The following is a 26,041-nucleotide window of genomic DNA, read 5'->3' as shown; positions in this document are numbered from 1 at the left end:
TCCACAGGGTTCGGTGTTGGGCCCAATGTTGTTTTGTATATTTATCAATGATATTGATGAAGGTATATCATGCTTAGTGTCGAAGTCTGCAGATGATACAAAGGTCGGCAGAGTTGTTAATGATAGCAATGGCAGTGTGCTACTGCAACAAGGTCTAGAAAATTTGGGCAGATGGGCTGAGAACTGGCAACTGAAGTTAAACATTGATAAATGCCAAGTACTGCATACTTGAAGTAACTCCAGAGGAACGTACCAACTATGTGGTACTACACTTAGGGTAGTAGAAAATGAAAAAGACCTAGGAGTAATTGTGCAGTCAGATATGAAGTTTTCTGAGCAATGCAGACAGGCTGCAAGAGCAGGTCATTGGGTTTTGTCAATGATATACATGAATTTTGCTAGCAGGAAAAAGGAGGTGATTATCCCTTTGTATAAGGCAATGGGTCAGGCCATGCCTTGATTAATGCGTACAGATCTGGAGGCCTCATTTTAGAAAGGAAGTAGATTTGCTTGAGCATGTACAGAGAAGGAATCCTCTTACCAAGAGAGGCTTAAGTTCTGCAAACTGCAGCAGCTGTTGACTAGGAACCTGCGAGGTGATCTGATTGAGGTGTATAAGGCCTTGAATGGGTTGAGCACGATGAATTCTGATGAGATTCTTCCACTTGCTCAGATTACGAACCTAAGGGGGCATAAATTCAAATTGAGGAAAGACAGTTGTAGTATAGATGTGTGGAAATTTGCCTTTAGCCAGCAGGTGGTTAATTGCTGGAACAAACTTCCATCTGTGATTGTGGACGTTGATAGCTTAAATAAATTCAAGGAGGAACTGGACAAACATTTAGAGGGAATGGTTGTGTGAATTTTTTTTTTGGCTGATGCTACATAAACTGATACACTTGCTTTCTTGCATCACATGCCTCTATAAGTATTATTATCTTCTCAAATAAGTTCTAAAATTTCTTAAATATTGGTTAAATGACAGAGTAATCTTTTCATATGACAATAACTTGTATCCATTCTGACAGTTTGTGACAAAGTTTTTTTGTTCCATTCTATATCTCTTCTCATTCAATTTAAGTTTCAAAGATAACAATCATGTTTCTCAGTTTGCTTGCATATGGATACAGTTTTCAGATTATATAGAACTATCTGAACTGTCTTTTTTAACAAAATTTCTTGTTCGCATAGCTGCATTTTATGTTATAGCTGAAATACATCCAAATATACTTTCGTTATACTTAATATTTATGTTATTATTCAAAAATAAGATGTGCTGAAGGAGATTGGAAATGGCTAAAGAATATACAAAGGCCAGTAATTTTTTCAAAAATTCATTGTCTCACTCCTGATAAAGCTTCAACTAAGATCACAGAAGGTAATCCATAATGTATCAAGCAACCTATTGGTCAATAGTGTATACTGAACACCTGGATGTCATTGAGGAAATAGCAAAACACAATTTGACGGTAACGGCAACAGTATTTGAGAATCCAAATCATTTTTGCGATGCTAACATACAATCAACAATAAATATCCATACAGTTTTACACCAAATAAGATAATCATCCATTGCATTTTACAGTGTTTCAGCAAACAGTAGGTAGCGTGAATTACAAATAAACAAATACAAGTCAATGGTTTTAACAGAAAATAAACTGCATAAAGTTGATGTTGAATTGAATTCTGGGCGAAGGTAAAGAAAGCCAACACGAGAACCACAGGAAACTTTTAGCAGTCAAACGTGACACAGCAGCTTCTCCCTGTATTCTTGGTAAACAGATGGTGCGTATTATTGATAATGGAAGTAGAAGTCGATAACGATGTATTGATTAGTTTTTTCTCATCATTAAAAGCAGATTATTGGAGTTTGAGTGTAATGCCTTCGCAGCTGAAATTTACTTATGGGTACACCATCCAGACTGCCTCAAGTCTTAGGGTGTTTATCCCCCCTTCCTGCTGTTTTAACCTGATAGGAAAATGACTTCTACTGTAACTACTGATAACACGCACTGTCTGTAGAAGGCATTTTCGTATTGAGCTAAAACAGCAGGAAGGGGGGGCTAAACACCCTAAGACTGAGACTTATGGAGGGTGTACCCATAAGTAAATTTCAGCCCACTCATGACTCCGATAATCTGCTTTTAATAATGAGAAAAAACTAAGCAATACATCGTTATCGGCTTCTACTGCCACTACCGATAACACGCACCATCTGTTTAGCAAGAATGCAGGGAGAAGTTGAGGTACCAGGAAATGCTTTTGACCAGTAAAAGTTTCCCATGGTTCTCATGTTGGCTTTCAATACCTTAACCAAATTCTTAGCCTTAGTCTATGTTAGTTTTTAATAAAATTTTGCTATAATACAAACTGGACGGCATTTTAACCTTATACAATATAAGGTATTATAAGCCATGGAGTAAATGCAATTGTTTTATCCTTTTTAGTTATAATCGCACATATTATTTTATTTATTCATCATAAAAATAAAAAAAGCAAAGTCATTATCAATATTTCAACTCATTATATGATTCAACTTTTCAGTTAATATTTACCTATAGCAAGGATTCCCCCTTTCTTTTCATTTATATCTGAACTTGAAACCATCTCAAAAATGTGATGGTTAAATTCATCCATAAAAGTGGTTACATCTTCAAAAGACATCTCTCTCAACTCTGTTGTGACATAATGATGGAGTTCTCGAGCTGTTTTCATCCGCAATTCCTCATTACGGCTTTTCAACCCAACAACAAACTGACTCATGATTGTCATTTTGGTAGTCCCAACTACTTAAACATGATGTGTTTGACTGTAAAAAGAAAAAAACAAAATTCATAACATTATAAAAATTACATTCTTCAGTATTCATTAAATTGAGACAAAAGGAAAAAAGTGAAAATTTTACAAATGAGACATTTTACAAAGGAGACAGAATATTAAAAACAAAATTTTACATGGGCACTACCACCACCCTCTTAACTTACACACTCATAAGAGATAGCTCTTCCTTTCCAGATATTGACTGGAACTTGAGGATTGGTCACTCGTATGCTAGCAAAACTTTTATGGATTTATTAGAGGATTGTTTTCTATAGCAACGTGTTCGAGGGGCAACCAGAGAGAGTAATATTCTTGATCTGATTATCAGTAGTGATTATTCATGCATTAAGAATTTGCAGATAAAGGAAACACTAGGTGACAGTGATCACATTATACTGATGTGGGATTTACTTAAAGATGTAACTACCATCGAGGATAAAGGGAAGAGTTTTTGCTTCCGTAAAGGTGACTACAGTGGTCTCAGACAGTTTTTAAATTACATACAGTGGGATCAACTCATGATGTTACGGGACTTAATCTTGGAGGCTACTAGGCTTTTCATACCAACTAAGAAATACTGTTCAAGGTTCAGGCCTAAATGGATGTCAGATGAATTAATGAGGCTCATGACAGAGAATAAAAATGCATGGGATGCATATAAATTATCAGGCGACACAGAAGCCTACAGCAGATATAAGCTAGCTGTAATCAAGTCACAAAGGAGGTTAGGCAGGCAAAGGCAGATTACCAGAAATCTTTGGCAAAGGATGCAAAGAAAAACAGCTGAGTTCTTTACTTATGTAAACTCTAGAAGGAAGGGGATGAATCAGATTGGTCCATTTGATATCCAAATATACCGACCTCCTTCTGCTTCAGTTAAAAGCTTCCTTGTAAATACTCTTGACAATACTCTATCTCATTTCCCAAGCAAATCCCTAAGCCTTCTACTGATTGGTGACTTTAATATTAACATTCTTTATAGCTCTTCCTCTCAGGTGCAAGATCTCCTAGATACTTACTTCAAATGGTTTCTCTGTTCTTACTGATGGAGATATCCCAACTAGAATGGGAGAGTCCTACAATTCCCTTCTTGACTTCGCAATTGGGGAATACTCTCTCACATATACAATACTTGATACAACTATTTCAGATCATCGTCCCATCTTAATGGTAACTGAAAATGAAATAAATGAAGCAGAGATCATGCACACTTTCAAATCTGTCACTCCAGACCCTCTCAATCAGCTTTGTCACAACCTGCAGCAGTCAACGTGGGATGGAGTGCTTGCTACAAGTGATCCTGAAATTGCAACAAACTGCTTTTTTAAGCATATCCTAAATAGCTATGAAAAATACGTGTCATATATGAGGAGACCAGGGAATAAAAAGGCCACTAGGCCAAGAGGGAAAATATGCCCGTTCATCTCAAACAAGATTTGTAATATGTTAAAGAAAAGAGACAACCTTGCAAGAATTGCTAGAGTAACAGGAATCGAGGCAGATAAAACTAAATACACAACGTACAGAAACAAAGTCGTCACTGACTGCATTCAGTCAGAGAAAAGAAAATACTGTAGTTCTCAACTTACAGGTATCATAACAAGCAAGAAAAAATGGACAGTTTTGAACAAACTATTACCGGGAAGGAAACTGAAATCACAGACCTACGTTGGAGATGTAATTGAAAATGAGGTACTCATTTCAGATGATGAGCTAAAAGCTACTGCCTTCTGTAACCTCTTTATATCAAGTGGAAATAATCTCTTTCAAGACGAACTTGATTTCAGAGACAATGAAATGAGAGAATCTGCCAAGTACTCAATCAGAAACTCTTTTTTTTCTCGGTCCTCTCTCCGATCAAGAGATTTTAGAGGCAGGGAATCAGTTGAAAGAAAAGGGAGCCCCTGGCTTTGATGAAATATCTCCTTCTCTGCTGAAAAGGTCCTTAGCTCAATTCTTACGCCACTGAAGTATATATATTCAATCTCTCCTTTCAATCTGGTAAATTCCCTTCTCAATTCAAAAATGCAATAATAATCCCTGTTCCAAAGGGAAGCCATTGTAACTCTCTCAACAACCTTCGCCCAATAGCTGTACTCTCAGTCTTTGGAAAATTATTTGAAAAAATTCTTCATAGCAGACTCATGGGTTTTCTTGAAGAATATCAGCTCATCCATCAACAACAGTATGCTTATTGCTCTAAAAGATCCAGTGATCTTGCAATTGTTGACTTCTGCTCGGGGATCATTCACTGTCTTGAAAAGGGTCACTATGCTATAGCACTGTTTCTTGACTTATCTAAAGCTTTTGATTGCATAAACCATAATATTCTACTTAACAAACTCAATAATCTTGGCTTGAGAGGGAAAATTAACCTTCTCCTCGAAGACTACCTTACTGATTTGTCTGTTTGTTGTAATAACAAATCAATCGTACTCTGACATCTTTTATTTTTCCAGGGGGTACCTCAAGGCTCACTTCTTGGACCTATCCTATTTGTTCTTTACATTGATGAATTTCTCTCTCTTCTTCCGTCTTCTCACCTTGTAGCGTATGCCAATGATATTTCCATCCTGATCACATATAAAGACCCTAATCAGCTTCAACTCAAAATCTCTGCCTCGCTCTCTGTGATGCATAGTTGGTTTCAAAAGAATCAGCTTATACTGAATCCAGAAAAATCAAAATACATTGGTGTTTAGAACAAAAAGCAAACCACTAAATATTGATTTAGACGTAATAATCAAAGAAAAACAACTTGAAAGGGTGAATGAAACCAAATTTCTCGGAATCTGGCTAGATGATAAGCTAAGTCGGGCAAAACAGATGATAACCCTATGAAAGAAAACCTCGTCACTAGCGGGAATACTCGCCAGGGCCTCTGCCTGGGTGTCTCCTTCCCTTCTCAGACTAGTATTCCTTTCTTTAATTCAACTGCACTTCACCTATAGAATCATCCCATGGGGTACCACCAGTCAAGAAAACCTTGCAAGAATCAACTCCATTCTCAATCGATGCATTCGTTTAATTTTGGGCCTTCCCTGGAACGCATCGGTTAGTTTGAGTTACAAGGAAGTGAGACTCCTCAGCATCTACCAACTGCTACAGAAAGCCGAGGTGGTCTTTTTTTTTACAATACACTGAAGACACCAGAGTTTCCCCCTCTCTTCAGGTCCTTTTTCATAACCATAGAAGAAGAAGAAATATCATACAATCTAAGAAATGAAGCCAACCTGAAGATTCCGCTTTTCAGAAAAGCCATAGGTCAGAAAAGTATAAAATACAGAGGTGCTAAAACCTGGAACAAACTTCCTGCAAAAATCAAAAATGTCACTTCACTAAATCAATTCAAGAAACTACTATGTTATGTTTGTTATTTGGTTTTTAGGAGCATTAGCAACTAAGGCCATATTGCTCCGGGGATATGCGGTGGTCATTCCCTGACCTGTCCGCATCCTCCATATTTGGTGGTCATGGGCTCGCACCCCGATCTAATCAAGAAGCGTGTGCTACGCACTGCTGCTCCTGCCCACCTGGCTACGGAGGCGCCAAGAAACTACTAATTGAACACATCACCAGGGATGTCTGATTCAAATTACCTTCCACTCAACTCCTGGATTTTAAAAATACCAACATGGAAATAATGTACAAATGTTAAAGGAAGCAGTTGGCAAATAGTTTGTAAATTTCTGTGCACACATCTCATCATTTTTCTTGTCTCTCATCATTTAATTGTAAAAATGTTTCACGATGATATTATAACTAGTGATGCTTTTCGAAGTATTCTGTAAAGAAATGTACAAAAAACTCCAATTTATTTCTGTATTTTCTGTTAAACATTACCTGTACAATTCCAGAACTGTATATGTTTCAATTGTATATTTCTATATTCATTTTTTTTTAAGGGAACACCACTAAAAAGCCATTGGCTTATGTGTTCTCCCTCTCTTTTTGCTCTTATTTCCCAAAAAAGTGTAACATAAAATAGGGATAAATAAATTATTATTATATCAATGGTTCAACTGTTAACGATCCTGCTCAGGTAGCTAACAAACTAAATGAATATTTTGCATCTAAATTCACACATGAGGAGTTATTCAGGGAGGGGAATGCCAGATATTCATCAAACTTTAACAGGGAGCTAAGTGATTTTGTAATAATTGAGAACAAAGTAGAGGAGAAATTGTTGAAGTTAAATGTAAAAAAGATACTTGGGAGTGGATGGAATCTATCCAGTTATACTGAAGGAATCAGCGAGGGAAGTTAGCAAACCCTTAGCCATAATTATGAGAGCATCCTTAGATTCAGGAGAGGTCCCCATGGACTGGAGATGTGCAAATGTATCCCCAATTCACAAAGGGGGTTCAAAGGGTGACACAAGTAATTATAGACCTGTTAGTTTAACTTCTGTTCCATAGTTATGACTTTAAGTAAATTCCAGATCAGTATACTCTGACTCACTGTCACCCAATGGGTCTTTTACCTGCACATTCTTACTGTGTGATAAGAGTATTGCTCCCTCTTGTTGCCTCTCTAATATGCTGCTGTAGAAAACAGCCATCCAGAAAAATCCACAAAAGTCTTGCTAGTGTGCGAGTGACCAACCCACAAGTTCCAGTCAATATCTGGAAAGTTAAAATTCTCCATTATAAGATATTCTGATTTACTATCCCACTATTTCTCTATATAGTTGTTTGTTATACTCATCACAGTCATTAGGTCTATAGCACACTCCTGCTCTCATTTTTGTTTTCCCATTGCTTATGTCATGCCAAACTGACACAATGTTGGACTGGGCACTCATGTTTACTTGATGCACTGTCTTAGATTTAATATGCTCCCTAACTTAGAGCATAACCCTTCCCCCCTCCTCCTGTCCCATCTTTCATTTTCCAGTCACACAACATGAGCAACCTGCCCCAGTCTGTATCAACAAAGAGACATCGTGTGCAGTTACCTTCTGGTGCTGCCTAGACAAGTACATATTACACATTTGTCCTTTCTGTACACACTATACTTCCCATATTCAAATTCTGCATCCCTTATATCTGAGTGACACCATATCCCCAATATTCCTACATCTGCAGTTGATGACTTAACCAGTACTTCAAATTTATTACTATGCTCTTAGTAGTAGTGTATATATAAGTATACATACACCTGTTCTTACTCTTAGTTACCCTAACACACAGCCCAGGTATTTACTTATTCCATTATGACCCACAGCAGGTTCTTCAAATCATCAACGCCTTGCTTTCCAGACCTGCGAGGTGATCTTTTCAACACCTGCGAGGTGATCTGCATGTTCCAATAGAAGCAGTGCAAGAATCATTTTCACCTTGGCTTGAGGCTCTAATTACTCTATTAGTCTGGGTATTACCCATCCAAGCCAGCAGTTTTCTGACCACCTAACACTGCCTTGATAGCATCTGCAATATTCATGCACTCTTTCTGTTTAAGTGTATCCCATCCCTGTAAAAATAGTCTATCCTTATCAATATTTGTTAACAAGCACAGACCATGCTGGGAAAAATTCTATGCCATGAGCCTTTCACAGTCTCTCTAGGGAAAAACTAATTGATAAGGTTCTCACATCATGTACTCCCTCCAATCATTCTGGGCAGAACTGCAGATACTTTCAAATTTAATCCTGAATCTTGACTTTTTCCCAACATTGGCCTGTACTTGTTACGTAAGTCTTCAGATCTCCTTCTCTTAATATTGTTAGTGCCAACATGTGCAAGAATATCACCTTTTTGTGCCCTTAAAAGATGATATCTGCTCTGCAATATCATCTACTTTTGTCCCCTGGCAGACATACCCTGCTCCTATTCCACCTATCCTTTTTTGCAAAATATATTTCCCATTTCAATCACTGATAATAACTACCTCCTGCGGGACCAGCTCATTCTGCCTAGGGGATTGTCACTGTGTTGCTCGATGCACAAGTATAAGCTATGGAGTTAAGTTGGTCAGCTGGAGCTTGATGGGCCCCATGTTAATTCCTTCAAGGGCACCCACCCTATTCTTCAAGCTCTAATAAATGCTCATTAGAATACTGAGCTTGCACCTAATTTCGTTGTACCCTCTGCACCGAACACACACACACACACACACACACACACAATATTTCCCCTTGGCTGTATCATGTCCCATTCCAGTTGGTCACAAACATTATACAAGAAACACATTTTGTAAGGAGTGATTCGTAGGAGACACACCCATTCAGTTCTCTCCCCTCCGAACCACAGCAATCCTACAACTTTAAGCCCATTGCTTTGTCTTTCTAGTCTGAGGCATGATGTCCCTTTAAATTCAGTTTAATTTTTGAGAATACTATACTATACTTCTAGTCCACAGGGCCTAGATACCTAGTCCCTGTGGACTAGAGATGTGCAAATGTATCCCTAATTCACAAAATGGGATCATAGGGTGACAGAGGTAATTACAGACCTGTTAGCTTAACATCTGTTCCAGGGAAACTAATAGAGTCATTGGTTAAAGAAGTAATGCAGGACCATCTAGACAGGAGTGCAATTATACTTTCAGTCAGAGCATGGGTTTGTTATGGGGAAATCTTGTCTGATCAATTTGATTGGATACTACAATGCAGTCATAAAGGAATTTGATTCAAAAAATAATTTTGATATCATATACGAGGACCAGTACAAAAGTAATGCCTCCTAATTTTTTGCTTTCAAATGTGACACAGTAGATAATTCGCATGTCACTAGAAACCTTTAGTTTTGCCATACTGAGTGGTGCTGCAATCAGTCTCATGAGTGCAGCACATGGATAGTTCAAAATGGTGGATGTTACAGATATACGTATCAAGCAAAGAGTGGTGATTGAATTTCTTACCAAGGAAGAAGTGACGCCTATCAAAATCCATTAGTGTCTCAAAAATGTTTATGGTGACAATACTGTAGATGTGAGTACAATTAGACATTGGGTAAGACACTTTAAAAGTGGGGAAAGTGATGTTGTTGACAACCCCTGAAGTGGCCGGCCAGTAATGTCAGTGACAACAGGAGCCAGATTGACAGCTGATCAAAGAGTACCGCCGCATCACAACACGCAAATCGTGCGATGCAGTAGGTATAGGGAAACCTGCTGTGATAACCATCATAAAAGAACCAGGCTACAAAAAAGTGTGCACCTGGCAAGTCCTGAAAATACTGACACATCAGCACAAAAAATCCTGGAAAGTCTTCTGTACAGAACTTCTCCAGTGCTATGAGAGTGAAGGAAAGGTTTTTCTTTCATGCATAGTCACAGGTGATGAAACCTGGGCCCACCATTATGACTCTGAAACAAATTGACAGTCGATGGAGTGGCACCATCAAAATTCACTGCACTGTTCTTCCTCATCCCTCTCAAAGCCTACATCTTGCACCTTCTGACTGTCATCTCGTTGGTCCACTGAAGAATGCACTCCACAGAACTCATTTTGTGGACAATGACCACCTCAAGCACACTGTTCGCGAAGCTTTCCAGAGCAAGAGTAAGAACTTTTAAAGGATTAGAATACAGCGTCTAAATCAGAGATGGTTGAAGTGCATAGAAAATGATGGTGACTTTGCAGAAAAATAATAGTGCATTTATTAATGATTAAATGATGTAAAGGCATAGTTGTAGGAATTAAATTTTCTGAGGAAATAAATAGGAGGCATTACTTTTGTACCACTCATACTTGGATTTCAGGAAATTTTTGATATTGTTGCACATAAAGGACTGCTGTACAAATTGGAGCAGTGTAGTATTAAGGGAAAGTTACTGCTAAGGATAAAGGAATAGTTAAGTGAGAGAAGACAAAGAGTAGTTATCAATGGACACTGCTCCCTGTAGACTAATGTTATTAGCAGAGACCCTCACGGTTTGGTGCTGGGCCCATTGTGATTTTCTGTATTTATTAATGATAGATGAAAGTGTATCAAGCTTAATGTCTAAATTAACAGATGATACAATGGTTAGTAGGATGGTTAATGATAGTAATGACGGTATGCTACTGCAAGAAGATCTAAAAAAATTAGATCGGCTGAGAAGCAGCAATTGAAGCTTAACATTGACAAATGCAAACTACTGCATATTGGCAGAAGTAATCCCACAGTAACGTACAAACTGTGTGGTACTGCACTCAGGGTAGTGGAAAATGAAAAATATCTTGGTGGTAATTGTGCTATCAGATATTAAATTCTCTGAGCAATGTAAACAGGCTGCCAGGGTGGCCCATGGGGTTTGTCAATGATATACAGGAATTTTGCTAGCAGGGATAAGGAGGTGATTAGCAAATTATATGAAGTATTGCATACAGGTCTGATGGCCTCATTTTAGGAAGGCTATAGAGCTGTTGGAACAGGTACAAAGAAGGGGAATGAGATTGGCGAGACAAAGGGGTGGTCTTACCAAGAAAGGCTTCAGTTCTGCAAACTGAAGCATCTGGACACTAGACACCTGCGAGGTGATCTGACTGAGGTGTTTAAAGCTTTGAATGGATTGAGAAAACTCCATGCTGACGGGATTATTCCTCTTACTCAAGACTACACACGAGGGTGGATAAGTTCAAAATGAGGAAGGATGGTTGCAGAATAGATGTGCAGAAGTTTGCCTTTAGCCAGTAGATGGTTGATTGCCAGATCAAACTTCCATCTGTTGTGGAAGTGAATGGCTTGAATAAATTCAAAGAACTAAACAAACTATTGGAGGGGATGGACAAGTAAAATGGGAAGATTTTTTTTTTTGGCTGATGCTGTATAAGCTCTTCTTTTTTTTTTCGCCATCATTTGCGACTACTAAAACTAATAATACTGAATGCAATAATATGCACTACACTATCAAGTTTATGTTATACATTACACTATTCCAGTGGCACGCAAACTTATTTTGCTTGCGACCCCCCCCCTGTATTAAATATAAAATTAACATGACCCCTCAATGTAAACCCTGATTCAGCAAACAAATAAATAATTTTGGGACATGAAGAAATATCAAAAGCAAAGGGACTGTGAATTCAATACAACTTTTTTTCTGGAGATACATTAAATCATTTGGAAAAATTCTTAATTAGCATTGTTAGATGGGTGGCAATGATATCCCTAAATTGCAAAATGTCAATATTATAACAAAATCAAAAAAGCATGGGAACATTTCCGTATTATTACGCTCAAATTCAGTTTTCCAAAGATTAAGCTTCTTTGAAAATTTCTATTTTATCCCTGAGTATTAATATATTTGTTCCCTGTCCCTGAAGACTTAAATTTAAATCATTAAGTTTTTCAAATATATCAACAAGGGAACTAAGTTTTCCAAGCCATTTTTGATTTGTGAACAACTGAGCAAGGTTCTGATTTTTATCCGATATAAACAAAACATGATGTTTGAGGTCAAAAAGATGTCGCAACACTTTACCACTTGACAATTACCCCACTTTTGTATATAAAAGAAGCGTTCATCCCATTTCATTACAAAGCATTGTGAAAAGTCTGCTATTTAAGCTTCTACTTTTTAATAAAGTTGATCACACTTATCGCATCTTTCAAAACTTCGTGCAAATCAGTTTGCAATGATATCCTTCCCTATGTACTGTATAATGCAATTATTCAAAACTATATTTGGAGCAATTTCCTTTACTTTGCCTTTTAAACCTTTATTTTATCCTGTTAATGTAGCCTCACCATCAGTACAAATTGCAAAGCAATTGTTCCACTTTGGACAATATTTGTTTGAAAGAAAATATTTATAACATCAAAAATCTCGCCCATCGTTCTTCCTTCCAAAGCTTTGCAAAATAGAAAATTCTCCAAAATATCTCCATTGTAGCAGTGTTTGACATATACAATAAGTTGAGCAAGGTTTTAAATATCTGTAAATTCATCTAACTCTATTGCAAAAATTGAACTTTCTCTCAATCGATTTAATAAATTAAATTTTAAATACCATTCCTGGATAGAGGAATGGTATTTAATTCATTGCTGTACTTTTCTCCATGCATAATTGAAATCATTTTTATTGCAGCAGGGAGAACAAGGGATTCAGCAATAGTACGCAATTTCAAATTTTTTTCTATTAAATATGAAACTTCCAACGATGCTCTAAAAGCTTTACAAGGAACTGCAGTGTTTCTTCATGAAAGATTTCAGACCTTGTATGGCGTCGGCATGTCTTTTGAACAAGGATTCAGTTTTTTTCATTATCTCTGGATGTTTTGTATGTAAGTGTCTTTTTAATTTAATAGGTTTCATGCTTTCATTAGCCAGTTTTTCATAACATATTACGCATGCAGGACGTTGCTCATCATCAACAACACTAAGTAAAGTACTTTTCTTGATATTTTCTTTTCTTTTTCATTCTTTCTGATTTGGAATATGACGACTCTCTACCAGAAATTGGTGGTTGCACTAACTTGAAATAACATTAGTGTCCAAATTTTCACATGATACATTTCTTACCCTTTCAGCTTCTGATGTATCTGTAGCAACATTATTGTCATCACTCTTCGACCGTTTTGTTCTGATTACCCAATTGTCCTTGGTAAAATATATAAAAATGTATATATTTGTATATATTTTTTTCTTCTTAAAAACAATGATAATATAAAAAGTAGCAGAAGAATGAAAAACACATCCAAGTTGACGTGAAAGCACCGAATTTCGAAGCAGAATAAAGCGTGCGTGCAACAGACTTGCTATTTACTGCCACCGTATATTCGCACCTCTGGCCTTTAGGCAATTTCAGAAATTTTTGCTGTAGGAAGCACGAATTAAGAGCTAGAGGGATTACAGTTCAGTAATTGAGTAGTACTGAGAAGGTGTAAGAACCCATTCTTACAACTACTAATAATAATATTTTTGTAATATTTTGGAAATTATTATATTTTAAACAGACGGCATTAGGCAATTTGCTTGCGCTCCTCTGTTGTTCGTTTCAGTAGACAGCGGATTAGTGTTAGCAACGGGGGGGAGCGTTTGAACTGAAATTGAACAGTAGGAGTGATAGTTTGAAGCAGTTTTGCTTAAGGTAAGTAGAGCGGGAGTGGCATTGCAGAAAAAAGGGACAAAGGAATGCCCCCCCAAGAAAGGGTTTGGACTCCAAAGAGGAAAGACCCAAGATCATAGAGTAAGCCGAGTATCATAGCACTGTATAAACAGGCCGACACCGAAGTGCGCTCTTATAAATTTCAAGGGCGGTCACTTAAAAAGGCGCGTGACGAAAAGTGGTAAGTCGACAAGGATGGTCAGAAGAAAGTTCTAGAAATTTCTTAGCGTCCGGATGTCCCCGCTATGAGAAAGAGAGCGTGACCTACCCGAACATGGGCCAAGACAACAGTAAAGGAAATGGGCGAATAAGAATAAAGATGAAGAAAGAGAAATAGAAGATGACTGGTCAAGAAAAGGGGGAGAGAGATGAACAAAAAGGAGATAGGGGAGTGAAAAAGGAGGAGTCCAAGACAGAGAAGTGGGAGAAGAGGTCAGAGAGAATCGCTGGAGAGCGAGAGAGAAAATTTTTTGGGAGTGAGAATGGTGTTGGAGGTGTGTGGGAATTGTTAAACGGTGGGTTTTAGAAATGGCACAGTTCAATGGGTATTGGTTATAGAAAAGGGGAAAAACGATTGAGAATAAAATCGGATCGAGCTTCAAATGGATGGCCAACTCAGCAACCCCGGAGAAAAATCCTTGTGCGTCGAGAGAACTGACAGAGAGCAGTATAAAGATGTGCACCTAGTGGATCAGCAAAGGCCAAGCCCAGAGAGATGACCGCTGGAAAAGACCTGAAGTGGGAAACACCCATCCAGGTAGAGAGAGAAGAAAGTGCAAGTAAGTTTGGAAAATTCTGCTAACGAAAAAACTGTATTATAAAGAAAATATAAACAGGTGGAGAAATGAATAGGACAGTTAGAGGAGATTTATAATGAACTGAATACTGCATTGTAAAAGATAGAAAAGGGGGAACAGGGGAACAATAGAATATAGATAAAGACAGTGAGAGTGAGTGTGCTACCTACCTGTGTTAGAAGTATGTGTAAAATAAAGGAATGTATTAGATGTGTAACTGTTGTTAACGAAAAAGCCTGTACGCTGGAGAAATATCCTCTAGTTGTGTATAGCCCACCGAAGGCTCAGAAGGATGCCCAATTAGATGTTCATGTGCATAGAGGGAGAATAATGTAATTACCTATATATATATATATATATATATATATATATATACTATCATTGATTTATATTAAATATTAACATAAATTAAATTATAATAAAGTGAATAAATAATTAGGCGTTCATTAGAGGCAGCGACATGCAATTCCTCCATATGAAGCTGAAATACATCCAATATTTTAAATTAAATAAAACATAAGCCAGTAGTATGGCAAAAACTGTAGAGCGAAAATTAACATAAAAATAACCCAAATAAACAAACGAACGAAAAAAAAGAATAGACATAACAGTAGCCCGATAACCCTTGTATAATTTCGAGTTTTAAATCCGATTAATAAAAACTATACAAATTTTAGGATAATGCCAATTATATAATAATTTAGCGGTACCCCCCCCCCCGAGAGGTACCAGTTCCGAAAGACGTGAAATATCACCAAAAGAGGGTTAAAGGAACTACCAAACGATAACAAAATCAAAATAAATTAAAATAAATATAGACTGACCATTATGCCCCATATCGACAGAGGACCACGAGGCCAATAATGGTCACGGAATCGCTGCATTTCAATCGCTATACAAATTGTCACCATGGTGAAAAGATCGAAGTACCAATTCACCCTCCCTCCTCCGATCGATCCACCAGTGCAGAGGATTTGCACAGCGGTGGTCCTTATGAAGCGAAAAATAAACTATAGAACAGACAGCACTCTAGAGCAGAGCCACACCACTGACATACTGTAAGCTGATTCAGCTTATATAGAAGAAAAAAGGGAAATAGATGGCGACAAAGGCGTTGCTAAATTAGCATATCCACCCATTACTATTGAATTATATTAAATGTTGACGAAAGTTAAATTATAATAAAATGAATAAATAATCAAGCATTCATTAGAGGCAGCAACTTGCAATTGCTCCATATGAAGCTGAAATATATACTATCATTGATTTATATTAAATATTAACATAAATTAAATTATAATAAAGTGAATAAATAATTAGGCGTTCATTAGAGGCAGCGACATACAATTCCTCCATATTATATAATTATATATATATATATATATATATATATATAATTATATAATATGGAGTATATATATATATATATATATAATTGCATATGTTAGTTAGTACTTTGTATTGTTTAAAAGTTGTAGATGGTTATGAATTCGTTGAAAAAAAGGAAAGGTGAGAACATTATATTATGTATAGTAAAAAAGACAGCTGTGAGAAATTTTGATATCTTGAATTATTTAGTGTGTGTATTTTGATTATGTACTAGAATGGTGAAATAAACTCTGTAATGTTGGTAACATATGTCTTATCTTTGGGGAGAAACAACACAGCTCTATAGCAAGTATCCAGAATTATCCAAGCAGGAGAAATATATATAAAATATAATAAAATCCTCATTACATGGAATCTTCTAACGTAAAAAAGGGGTTAAATGGAATTAATTTATTGAGTGTGGACCTTGGAAGGGAAGTGAGGACCCCTGTTCCAGAATTTAAATTTAAAACAACAGCCTATTGAGGTTCCAAGGTATATAGAAGTTAAAATTGTATACAAAGTTCCCACAATTGGCTTCTAGATCCCACAATTGGCGAGCAAGTCAGGATAGCTTTCCCACAATTCGATAGCCAAAGATAATCTTCCCCAGCATTGGCTTATCCAGCCTGGAATTTCTTCCAAAAAATTTGACTTTAGATAGTAAAGATTGGTGGTGATAGAGCTGTATTTCTCTCGAGTATTGAGAATCACTCAAATTAAAAATAATAGTTACTGATCTATGCCTTAAAATCAGTTGGCGAGCCAGAAAATTAATAGTAGATTATTGAGAAATGATTAATTAAGTAACAAAGGATTGAAGGTTGAATGTTTAACAAATAGCAACAAATTTCTAGTGTTGATTTAAAGTTTATTTTTGAATTATGGTGAATTTTGATTTATTGAGGGTGTAATTTATTGTGATTATAATTGCTTAAACATGTAGATCATTAATTGAATGTCAAGTATTAATTAATGAATTGTTGACTAGTTAAACGGGAAGATTATTGATTAATTTAGGTTGATTATTGTTGATTGATTAATTGTGGTTGATTATTGAACTAGTTTGAATAATCTGAATAAGAAAAAAAATATCATTTTGGAAGGTATATAGTGTAAACAATGCTTCTAAGGTCACAGATGGCAACTAGCGAGAGAGATGAACGGGGGGGGAGAGTTCGGTCGAGTTAGGCAACAATGTACACTCGAGTATGGGAACAAAATTTAAAATGAGCAAGTATTTGAAATCGTTTAGGGGCGAACCCACAGAAAAAGTTGAAATTTTCTTACGAAAACTGGAAGCAGTCAAAGAGAACGAGGGTCTAGAAGATATAGAAACTGTAGCAATGGCTGAGTTTAATCTTGAAGGAGAAGCCTTAGCCAAATACCAGTGAGCTACACAAGTATCTGACATAGACACACTCAGTAAATTTGGGGAAGTAATGAAAAATTTATTCCAAAAGAAATATACATTCCTGGAAGGAATTAATAGCTTAAGTAACTATATGCAAACGGGTAAGGAGACTGTAGAAGAATTCCACAGAAAGTTTGTGGAGGTGAAATTAGCCATGGAAGTTGAGAGAGAAGAGATGCAGGCCTTGGACAAGATATTGATCGGGCAGTTCACAGCCGAAGTGAAATAAAAATACCGGAAGGAACTCCTTCAACACAGTCCGTCTTCCTTGGCACATGCAGTCTTATTAGCATGGGAGGAGAGGTTAGACCTGTATTTTAGAAAAGAAAAGAAGGGGACATATATCAAATATCTACCGAGAATAGGAGCCTTCAACAGGACAAAGATGACAGTGAGGAAAGGAGAAATTTAGAAAAACAGATCGGACTGTTCAGGAAACAGTTGGCCAAATTGACGGCAGTAGTCAAAAAGGGAGCAAGAGAACAGAACACCCCAGAGTAATGTATCAACTGTGTGGTACTACACTGACAAGGTATAAGGTATGTTGGGAATGCTACCTCCTTTATTAGACTAGACAAAGACAGTAGGAAATTTAAAATTGAGAAAGGAGTTCGACAAGGGGAGACAATATCACTGAAGCTGTTTACTGCTGCCCTTGAGGAAGCTTTCAGAAGATTAGACTGGTCGCAGAAAGGAGTCAATGTGAACGGAGAGTACCTAAACCATTTACAATTTGCAGATGACATTGTGGTCATAAGCCACGATCCCAAAGAATTAGAGGAAAATCTTAATCAGTTATGCACAGTTAGTAAGGATTTTGGACTAAAGATGAATATGGCTAAAACAAAAGTAATGATGAACAAGTATGCCACAGAAAGGGACATAATGATTGAAGGAGCAGTAACTGAAAAGGTGGAGTCATATCCTTATCTGGGACAAGTTATTAGCTGTAATAATGATAAATGGCTGGAAGTCAAGAGAAGAATAAATTTTGGATGGATAGCATTCAGGAAATATAGTCACATACTGAAGAGCAATATCCCAGTTTGTCTGAAACGTAAAATAATGAACCAATGTATACTCCCCACCATGACTTATGGAAGTGAAACTTGGGCACTCACCAAAAGAATGGAAGAGAAGCTGAGAACTACACAGCGAAGAATGGAACGAATTATATTGGGAATCAGACTGTTAGATAAGAAGAGAAACACATAGATTAGGCAGCAAACTCAAGTAAAGGACATTCTTATCAAAACTAAAGAACTAAAATGGTCTTGGGCAGCACACATAGCTCGAAGACACGATGACAGATGGACTAAGAAAATAACAGAATGGTATCCAAGAGGAGCTAGAAGAAAACCTGGAAGACAAAGGCGGAGATGGATAGATGAAATTCATGAGTTTGTGGGTAGTAAATGGATGGCCAGTGCTCAAAACAGAAGGAACTGGAAAGTTGCTGGAGAGGCCTTCATCCTGCAGTGGATTGAAAATGGCTGATGATAATGATTATACAAGATTTCTTATTATATCATAGAAACATGAAGTACATGTTTTGTTTCAAACATTATTAGAATCCACTTAAAAGAAGTGCTTGAAATGGCAAACATTAATAAGTATAATGCTAATAATTGGAAATTAAAATATGATTAAATACATATTTTTTTCAAAATTTTAAATTCTAACACATGCAAACATTAGGCCTTGAATGGGTTGAGCACGCTGAATTCTGGTGGGATCCTTCCACTTGTTCAGATTACGAACTTAAGGGGGCATAAATGCAAATTAAGAAAAGACAGATGTAGATTAGATGTGCGGAAATTTGCCTTTAGCCAGTGGGTGGTTAATTGCTGGAACAAACTTCCATCTGTCGTTGTGGAAGTTGATAGGTCGAATAAATTTAAGGAGGAACTGGACAGGCATTTGGAGGGAATGGTGTGATTTTTTTTTTTTTTTTTTTGGCTGATGCTGCATAAGCTCATACACTTGCTTTCTTGCATCAAATGCCAATGCTACTACTACTATTACTATACACCAGTTCTCACTGGTTCTGACTTTTGAATGCTACAAATTACAAAGTGGTTGAACATAGTAATTGCTCAAACTTGTAATTCTGTAAAAGTTTTTTTTTTTGGTTTAAAAACCAGAATACTTTGATCTTAATTTCAAAAAAAAGAAAAGTAATTCTATCAACTGGAACAGTATTACAGGTGCATTCCACAAGAATTCAAGCATTTCTTAAAAGCATGTACTCTAAATTTGTGCCACAAAAGGAAGAGAAAAGATATCCCCCATATTTAGTTTACTAATTACTCAACCATTTTAAATTCTTAAAAATGTCAACTACATACCTGCCTAGTTTTTCCCAGACCTTTTAACTTCACCTGTTAAAAGGTTTGGTTAGGTTTGAAATGATGCATTTTCGTAAGCACCTTGTAAAACAATGGAAAAACTGAAATGTTAAAAATTTTCTTTATTACATGCAATGCATTATTTAGAAGCATCATGGGATACACTGAGCCCTACTGTTATAATTAAATCCTTTAAAAAGGCTGGTTTCTGTAATGATATAAAAGAAAATGTTGATAGTGTTGAAAGCGATGAACAGGAAGGGATTTCCTACAGAGCAGTTTGGGATTTACAGTAAATTTTTATGATTATGTTGATGTAGACAATGATGTTATCGCATGTGAATTTCAAAGTATTAACGATATTTGCAATGAAGACCAAAACATGACTGATAGTGAATCTGAACAAGAAGACAAGCCAGCTGTACCAATATTCTGAGATGCAATGATTGGCTTCTCTTCACTGCAGCAATTCATTCATAGTGTACCCGATGTTCCTGAGTCAGTGTTTAAGTGTGTTAAGGAAATTGATTTATTCTATATGAAGCTCTCCTCAAAATATTTGAAGCAGTCTTCTCTGGATAGCTACTCGAAAAATAATAAAAAAAAATTTCTCTTTTTTTTTTTCTTTTTTTTTTTGTGCTACTCTTAATTATTGTAATTGATTTTTATCATTCTCATTACCTTTCTTCTCGTTGCATCCTTGTTATAATTTTGAAATCTTATTAAATCGTGACTAAATCTTATTAAATATTGTTTTGCATTAAATAACAATTTTTATTCTTGATAGTTTTCCTACAATTCACATGATCATTCATATGTATGTGTATATTTTCATTTTTATTTGTGTAGTTAATATTTCATTCCCTTAGGTCATTTTCCCTTCTAAGAAGTTCTAAACCTCTGGTCCCTTGGAAAACTTCTTATCTGGGTTCTACTGTATATACAGTATATAAAATTTAATTTAATTTTAAAAAAATCCTTCCATACTCCCTGAACACTACCAAAGTAAGCCCAGTAATGATAGGGCCACTGGTTAGTAATTTCAGAAATTGTTATTAACACACCACCTCTGGAAACTCATCATAGTGATAAGACAAATGTCAGAATCAGAATACATTAGAACCTCATACATCTGGCATTCAAAAATCTGGCACTTTTTGAATATTTCTCCAAGTACAGTTGGCCATAAATTGAGCTAGCCAGACTTAAAAAAAAAGCACTGCAGATACTGGATTTATGCATTATGTTCCTTTAATAATTTCCAAATACCAATTTCTTTCTGTTTTATGTATTTCCTGGACCATACATCATGGTTGCTAAGCATTTGCAATGCATATAACCATTCAGTTTGCAATACATTCAATATTAGTAGAGCCCTTAATAGTACAGTATATATTTAGTTTTTAAGGCAATTATTGCTGAAATCAAATTGCACTATTTATAACCCATATTACAAAATATTGGACAATCACAATACCCATACCAGAGAAAGCATTCAAACAAGCAACCTCTATTTCTCAAGCAAGTACATTACCCACTGAACACATCCAGTAGTACAGGTTAATGTTTTGGCTTAATGCTGGTGACTGTCATTCTGAAGAAATTATGAGGATCAGGCTACTTTTTTTTTTTTTTTTTTTTTTTGTTATTTGGTTTTTAGGAGCATTAGCAACTAAGGCCATATTGCTCTGGGGATATGCGGTGGTCATTCTCTGACCTTTCCGCATCCTCCGTATTCGGTGGTCACAGGCTCGAACCCCGGTCTAATCAAAAAGTATGTGCTGCTCCTGCCCACCTGGCTACGGAGGCGCCGATCAGGCTACTATATTATCTAATAAAAATATTCAAATGTGATTTCCAAAAATATTTTTAGATTATTTAGTTAGCAAAAAGAATACTTATTTTATTATGAAATTGAAAGCTATCCCCGAATTCACATTGGTAATATTAAAATTGTCTGTGATCATGTGACTACATTAATTATATCAGCCACAGTTGATTTGGCTAAATATAGAATACATATACACATAATGCAAATTACTCCTAAACACTTAAGATATGGACATAATTTTCAAAATACCTGACTAGCACATTCAGAAATTTCAAAAATTCAGCATGTCCCAAGTATGCTGGATTTATAGGGTTCTACCATATTTAAAATCACAGTCCAGCTAAGGAAAACAGAAATCGTGCACTTTCTTCAGAATCAGCATAATGCCAACAACATGAGACTGAGAAAAGGATTCCATGGGGGGGGGGGGGGAAATATATGTCAATGCCCGAACCATCATGTTTCCCAATATCAATCAAGAAGTTTACATGTCACTTTGAATTGACATCAAACCCATATTGCATTTAGTACTTACTTTCAAAACTTCAGTTTTTAGAGCAAGCACTTCAAACCATGGAAAAACATACATAACTAACAATGGTAGTGCTTCAGCAACATGTTCTAGAAGATGTAAATGAAAAGGAAGTGAAGCTTGCACAGAGGGTATCATTATACATCTCACATTATGAATCACCTCTCAAAAAACTGCATAGAATTTTAACTTTTTGCAACCAGGTTGATGAAACAATGTGTCTGAGTGGTGGTACCACTCAGCTGAAAATAAAGTATACTTCTAAGGAAGTGCTACTTATTCAAGGTGCATGAATAAAGAAACTCAGATTTTCCTTTTATAGAGGGATGGGACAAATCCATGAAAGAAATAAGTAAACAAAGTCAGGGAAGGTGACATTGTTACATTTTTTTCATTTTATTTTATTTTGTTTTTAGGCACATTAGCATATATGCATAAAGCATCTATTGTCTTCATGTCCATCTGTTTTCATGTAATAACTCAATTCTTAGTGGATGCTCTAAAATACTGGATGTAAAAGGTATCTTTGAAAGTTCTTTTAATGTACTGGAATCTGAAATTCAATAATACACTATAATACCCCCAAACATGATGGTTTATTACAACTCCTCAAACAGTTCCTCCATAACATGTCTTCCTATAATAGACACAGCATGTCATCCTGACAACTAAACAAAAGAATACTTGTTCAGATTAGTTCCCCCACCAACCATTTCACCCCTCGACAGGAGGTGAAATGTCCCAGTCCCACACAAATACCCATATCCCTCCAAAAGGCAATATGAAGTCCTTCCAACAACTCGGCTTTTTCCCCCCACCCAGTTCTCTCACAGAACTGACGTGTCTTTGATAATTTCAAAACAACTCCCAACTCAATACCAGCCTTAAACCTTTTGGCAAATCTCCATGAAAGCATAAAGAAGGTATCAAATCCAACAGATACAGAACATATCAATTCAGTAGTCATCAACACCCTCAAAAATTTTGTCTACAAGAACAGGGTCCAGAAAAGAAACAATAAAAGATTCAAGCAGGAAGCAGCAGGAGTCATCAAAACACTCACAGATAACTATACCACATATATCTCTAAACAGAAAGAGTTAATGCCATCTTCAGTGAAAAAGAATATACAGTCGGACCTCTCTTTAACGAATTTCCATACAGTGAATTTTTCTATTTAGAGAATTATTTTGATTTCCCCTTGGTCATTACATTGAAAATAGTTTCCGCATAACAAATTGATTTCGAGAGACCTGGGTACTCATTGTTCACACCTCTGGCCTTTCGGCAATAGAGCTGATGCTGTAGAAAGCACAAATCAAATTAAGAGCTAAAAGGATTAAGAATTAAGAGCTAAAACATTCCACTATTTAGTGGGGTCCGTAAAACCTATACGGCTGCCTCTACTGTACCTAGAAGTTGTGCTGATCAACTGCTGTGTTCACAGCCACTGGCAAAGATTAAGGCATATTCCCGACATGGACATTGGCTCTGGCCAACCTGCTTTCCACTGAAAACACCCTATTAGAGAATTAGGAGACAGTGATTTTCCTTTATCTAGGAAATTCATCTGTTGTTTCACAGAAATTAGTCATCCACACTTTCACTAAATTTCACCTGTCTTTATTTACATGGTAAGTACAAGTGGTCCCTAAATCAGTTTTGCTTTAGCTGCAATGCAAGTAACCTTACGTCTAAAAGGAAATCCTTGAGTAGTAGAAAAAGTGGAAGTGCTTAACAGTGTAGACTGGTGCATTAAAAAAAGAAGAAATTGCTTCGAAATTTGGTATCCCTGCCAGCAGTGCTTCAACCATTCTGAAAAACTGTGTTTCAATTCTCACTATTTGATGAAATGGGACCCAGTCAGAAGCATGCAAAATTATGCCTATATGAAGATGTAGATGAAGTAGATTTTAAGTGGGTGAAGTTGATTCGAGACCAAAACATGCCGATATCAGGGCCATTAATAAAAGAAAAGGCTATGGAGTATGCATCTTTTCTGGGGCATAAAACATTCCAAGCCAGTTCTCGTTGGCTGGACAAATTTAAAAAAATGCTTTGGCTTACTACAAAAAGTTATTTCTGGTGAAAGTGGAGTTGTAATTGAAAAAGACTGTACCCATTGGAAAAAACGGTTTTGAAAAAAAATATGGAGGAGTACATACCCAAAGACATATTCAACGTTAATGAAACAGATCTATTTATTAAATGTCTGCTGAACAAGACACTGAATTTTAAAGGCGATAAATGTTTAGGTAGTATAAATAGTAAGGAGAGAGTTACAGTCTTGTTTGGTGCAAATATGGCTGATAATGAAAAACTGAAGCTTTTGGTAATAGGCAAAGGTTTGTTTGTTTGTTTGTTATTAGGAGCATTAGCAACTAAGGCCATATTGCTCCGTAAATATGCGGTGGTCATTCCCTGACCTTTCCGCATCCTCCGTATTTGGTGGTGACGGGCTCGAACCCCGGTCTAATCAAGAAGCGTGTGCTACGCACTGCTGCTCCTTCCCACCTGGCTACGGAGGCGCCTAGGCAAAGGTAAACAACCCCAATGTTTCAAAGGGGTAAAGATGTTAGAGTTGGACTACAACTACAACAAAAAAAATCTTGGATGGCAAGTGAAATTTCTGAACAGTGGATTTTAAATTTCGATAGAAAGATGAAAAAAGAAAGCAGAAAAATTGCATTAGTAGTAGTAGTAGTGGCGGCATGTGATGCAAGAAAGCATGTGTATGAGCTTATGCAGCATCAGCCAAAAAAAAAATCACACCATTCCCTCCAAATGCCAGTCCAGTTCCTCCTTACATTTATTCAACCTATCAATTTCCACAACGACAGATGGAAGTTTGTTCCAGCAATTAACCACCCACTGGCTAAAGGCAAATTTCCACACATCTATTCTACATCTGTCTTTTCTTAATTTGAATTTATGCCCCCTTAGGTTCGTAATCTGAACAAGTGGAAGGATCCCATCAGAATTCAGCGTGCTCAACCCATTCAAGGCCTTATATACCTCAATCAGATCACCGCGCAGGTGCCTAGTCTCCAGCCACTGCAATTTGCAGAACTTAGCCTCTCTTCGTAAGAGGATCCCTTCATTCCCCTCATCAATCTTGTTGTCCTTCTCTGTACACGCTCAAGTAAATTTACATCCTTCCTAAAATGAGGCCTCCGGACCTGTACGCAGTACTCAAGGCATGGCCTGACCATTGCCTTATACAGAGGGATAATCACCTCCTCTTTCCTGCTAGCAAAATTCCTAGATATCATTGACAAAACCCCATGACCTACCCTGGCAGCCTGTCTGCATTGCTCAGAAAACTTCATATCTGCCTGCCCAATTACTCCCAGGTCTTTTTCATTTTCTACCACCTTAAGTGTAGTACCACACAGTTGGTACGTTTCTCTGGGGTTACTTCTACCCATATACAGTACTTTGCATTTGTCAAGGTTAAACTTCAGTTGCCACTTCTTAGCCCATCTGCCCAAATTATCTAGATCCTGTTGCAGTAGCACACTGCCATTACTGTCATTAACAACCCTGCCAACCTTTGTATCACCTGCAAACTTCGACATTAAGCCTTATATACCTTCATCAATATCGTTGATAAATATACAAAACAACAGTGGACCCAACACTGAACCCTGTGGGACTCCACTAATAACATTAGTCCACGAAGAGCAGCACCCATTGATTACCACCCTCTGTCTTCTCCCACTTAACCATCCTTTTATCCATTGTAGCAACTTACCCTTAATACCATTCTGCTCCAATTTGTACAATAGTCTTTCATGCGCAACAGTGTCAAAAGCTTTCCTGAAATCCAAATATATGATATCAAAATTATTTTTTGCATCCAGTTCCTCTGTAACCACATCATAATATCCTATCAAA

The 26,041-nt window shown here is 36.7% G+C and overlaps 1 protein-coding gene across 1 annotated transcript in view; it reads right to left on the bottom strand.

The window, feature by feature from the left end:
* Positions 1 to 26,041, bottom strand: part of mTor (serine/threonine-protein kinase Tor) — a 704,297-nt gene that overhangs the window by 666,348 nt on the left and 11,908 nt on the right. Inside the window, exon 2 of the mRNA XM_090387576.1 lies at positions 2,556 to 2,809. Coding sequence (XP_090243702.1) covers positions 2,556 to 2,772 — 217 coding nt within the window. The 5' untranslated portion in view covers positions 2,773 to 2,809. The remainder of the gene's footprint in view (positions 1 to 2,555; positions 2,810 to 26,041) is intronic.

The sequence above is a fragment of the Mastigoproctus giganteus genome, chromosome 13 (genome assembly GCF_048544385.1).
Source record: "Mastigoproctus giganteus isolate SK-2022 chromosome 13, ASM4854438v1, whole genome shotgun sequence".
NCBI classification, from domain to species: domain Eukaryota; kingdom Metazoa; phylum Arthropoda; class Arachnida; order Uropygi; family Thelyphonidae; genus Mastigoproctus; species Mastigoproctus giganteus.
The sequence above is the reverse complement of the archived record's forward strand: the minus strand, read 5'-3'. Positions and strand labels throughout refer to the sequence as shown.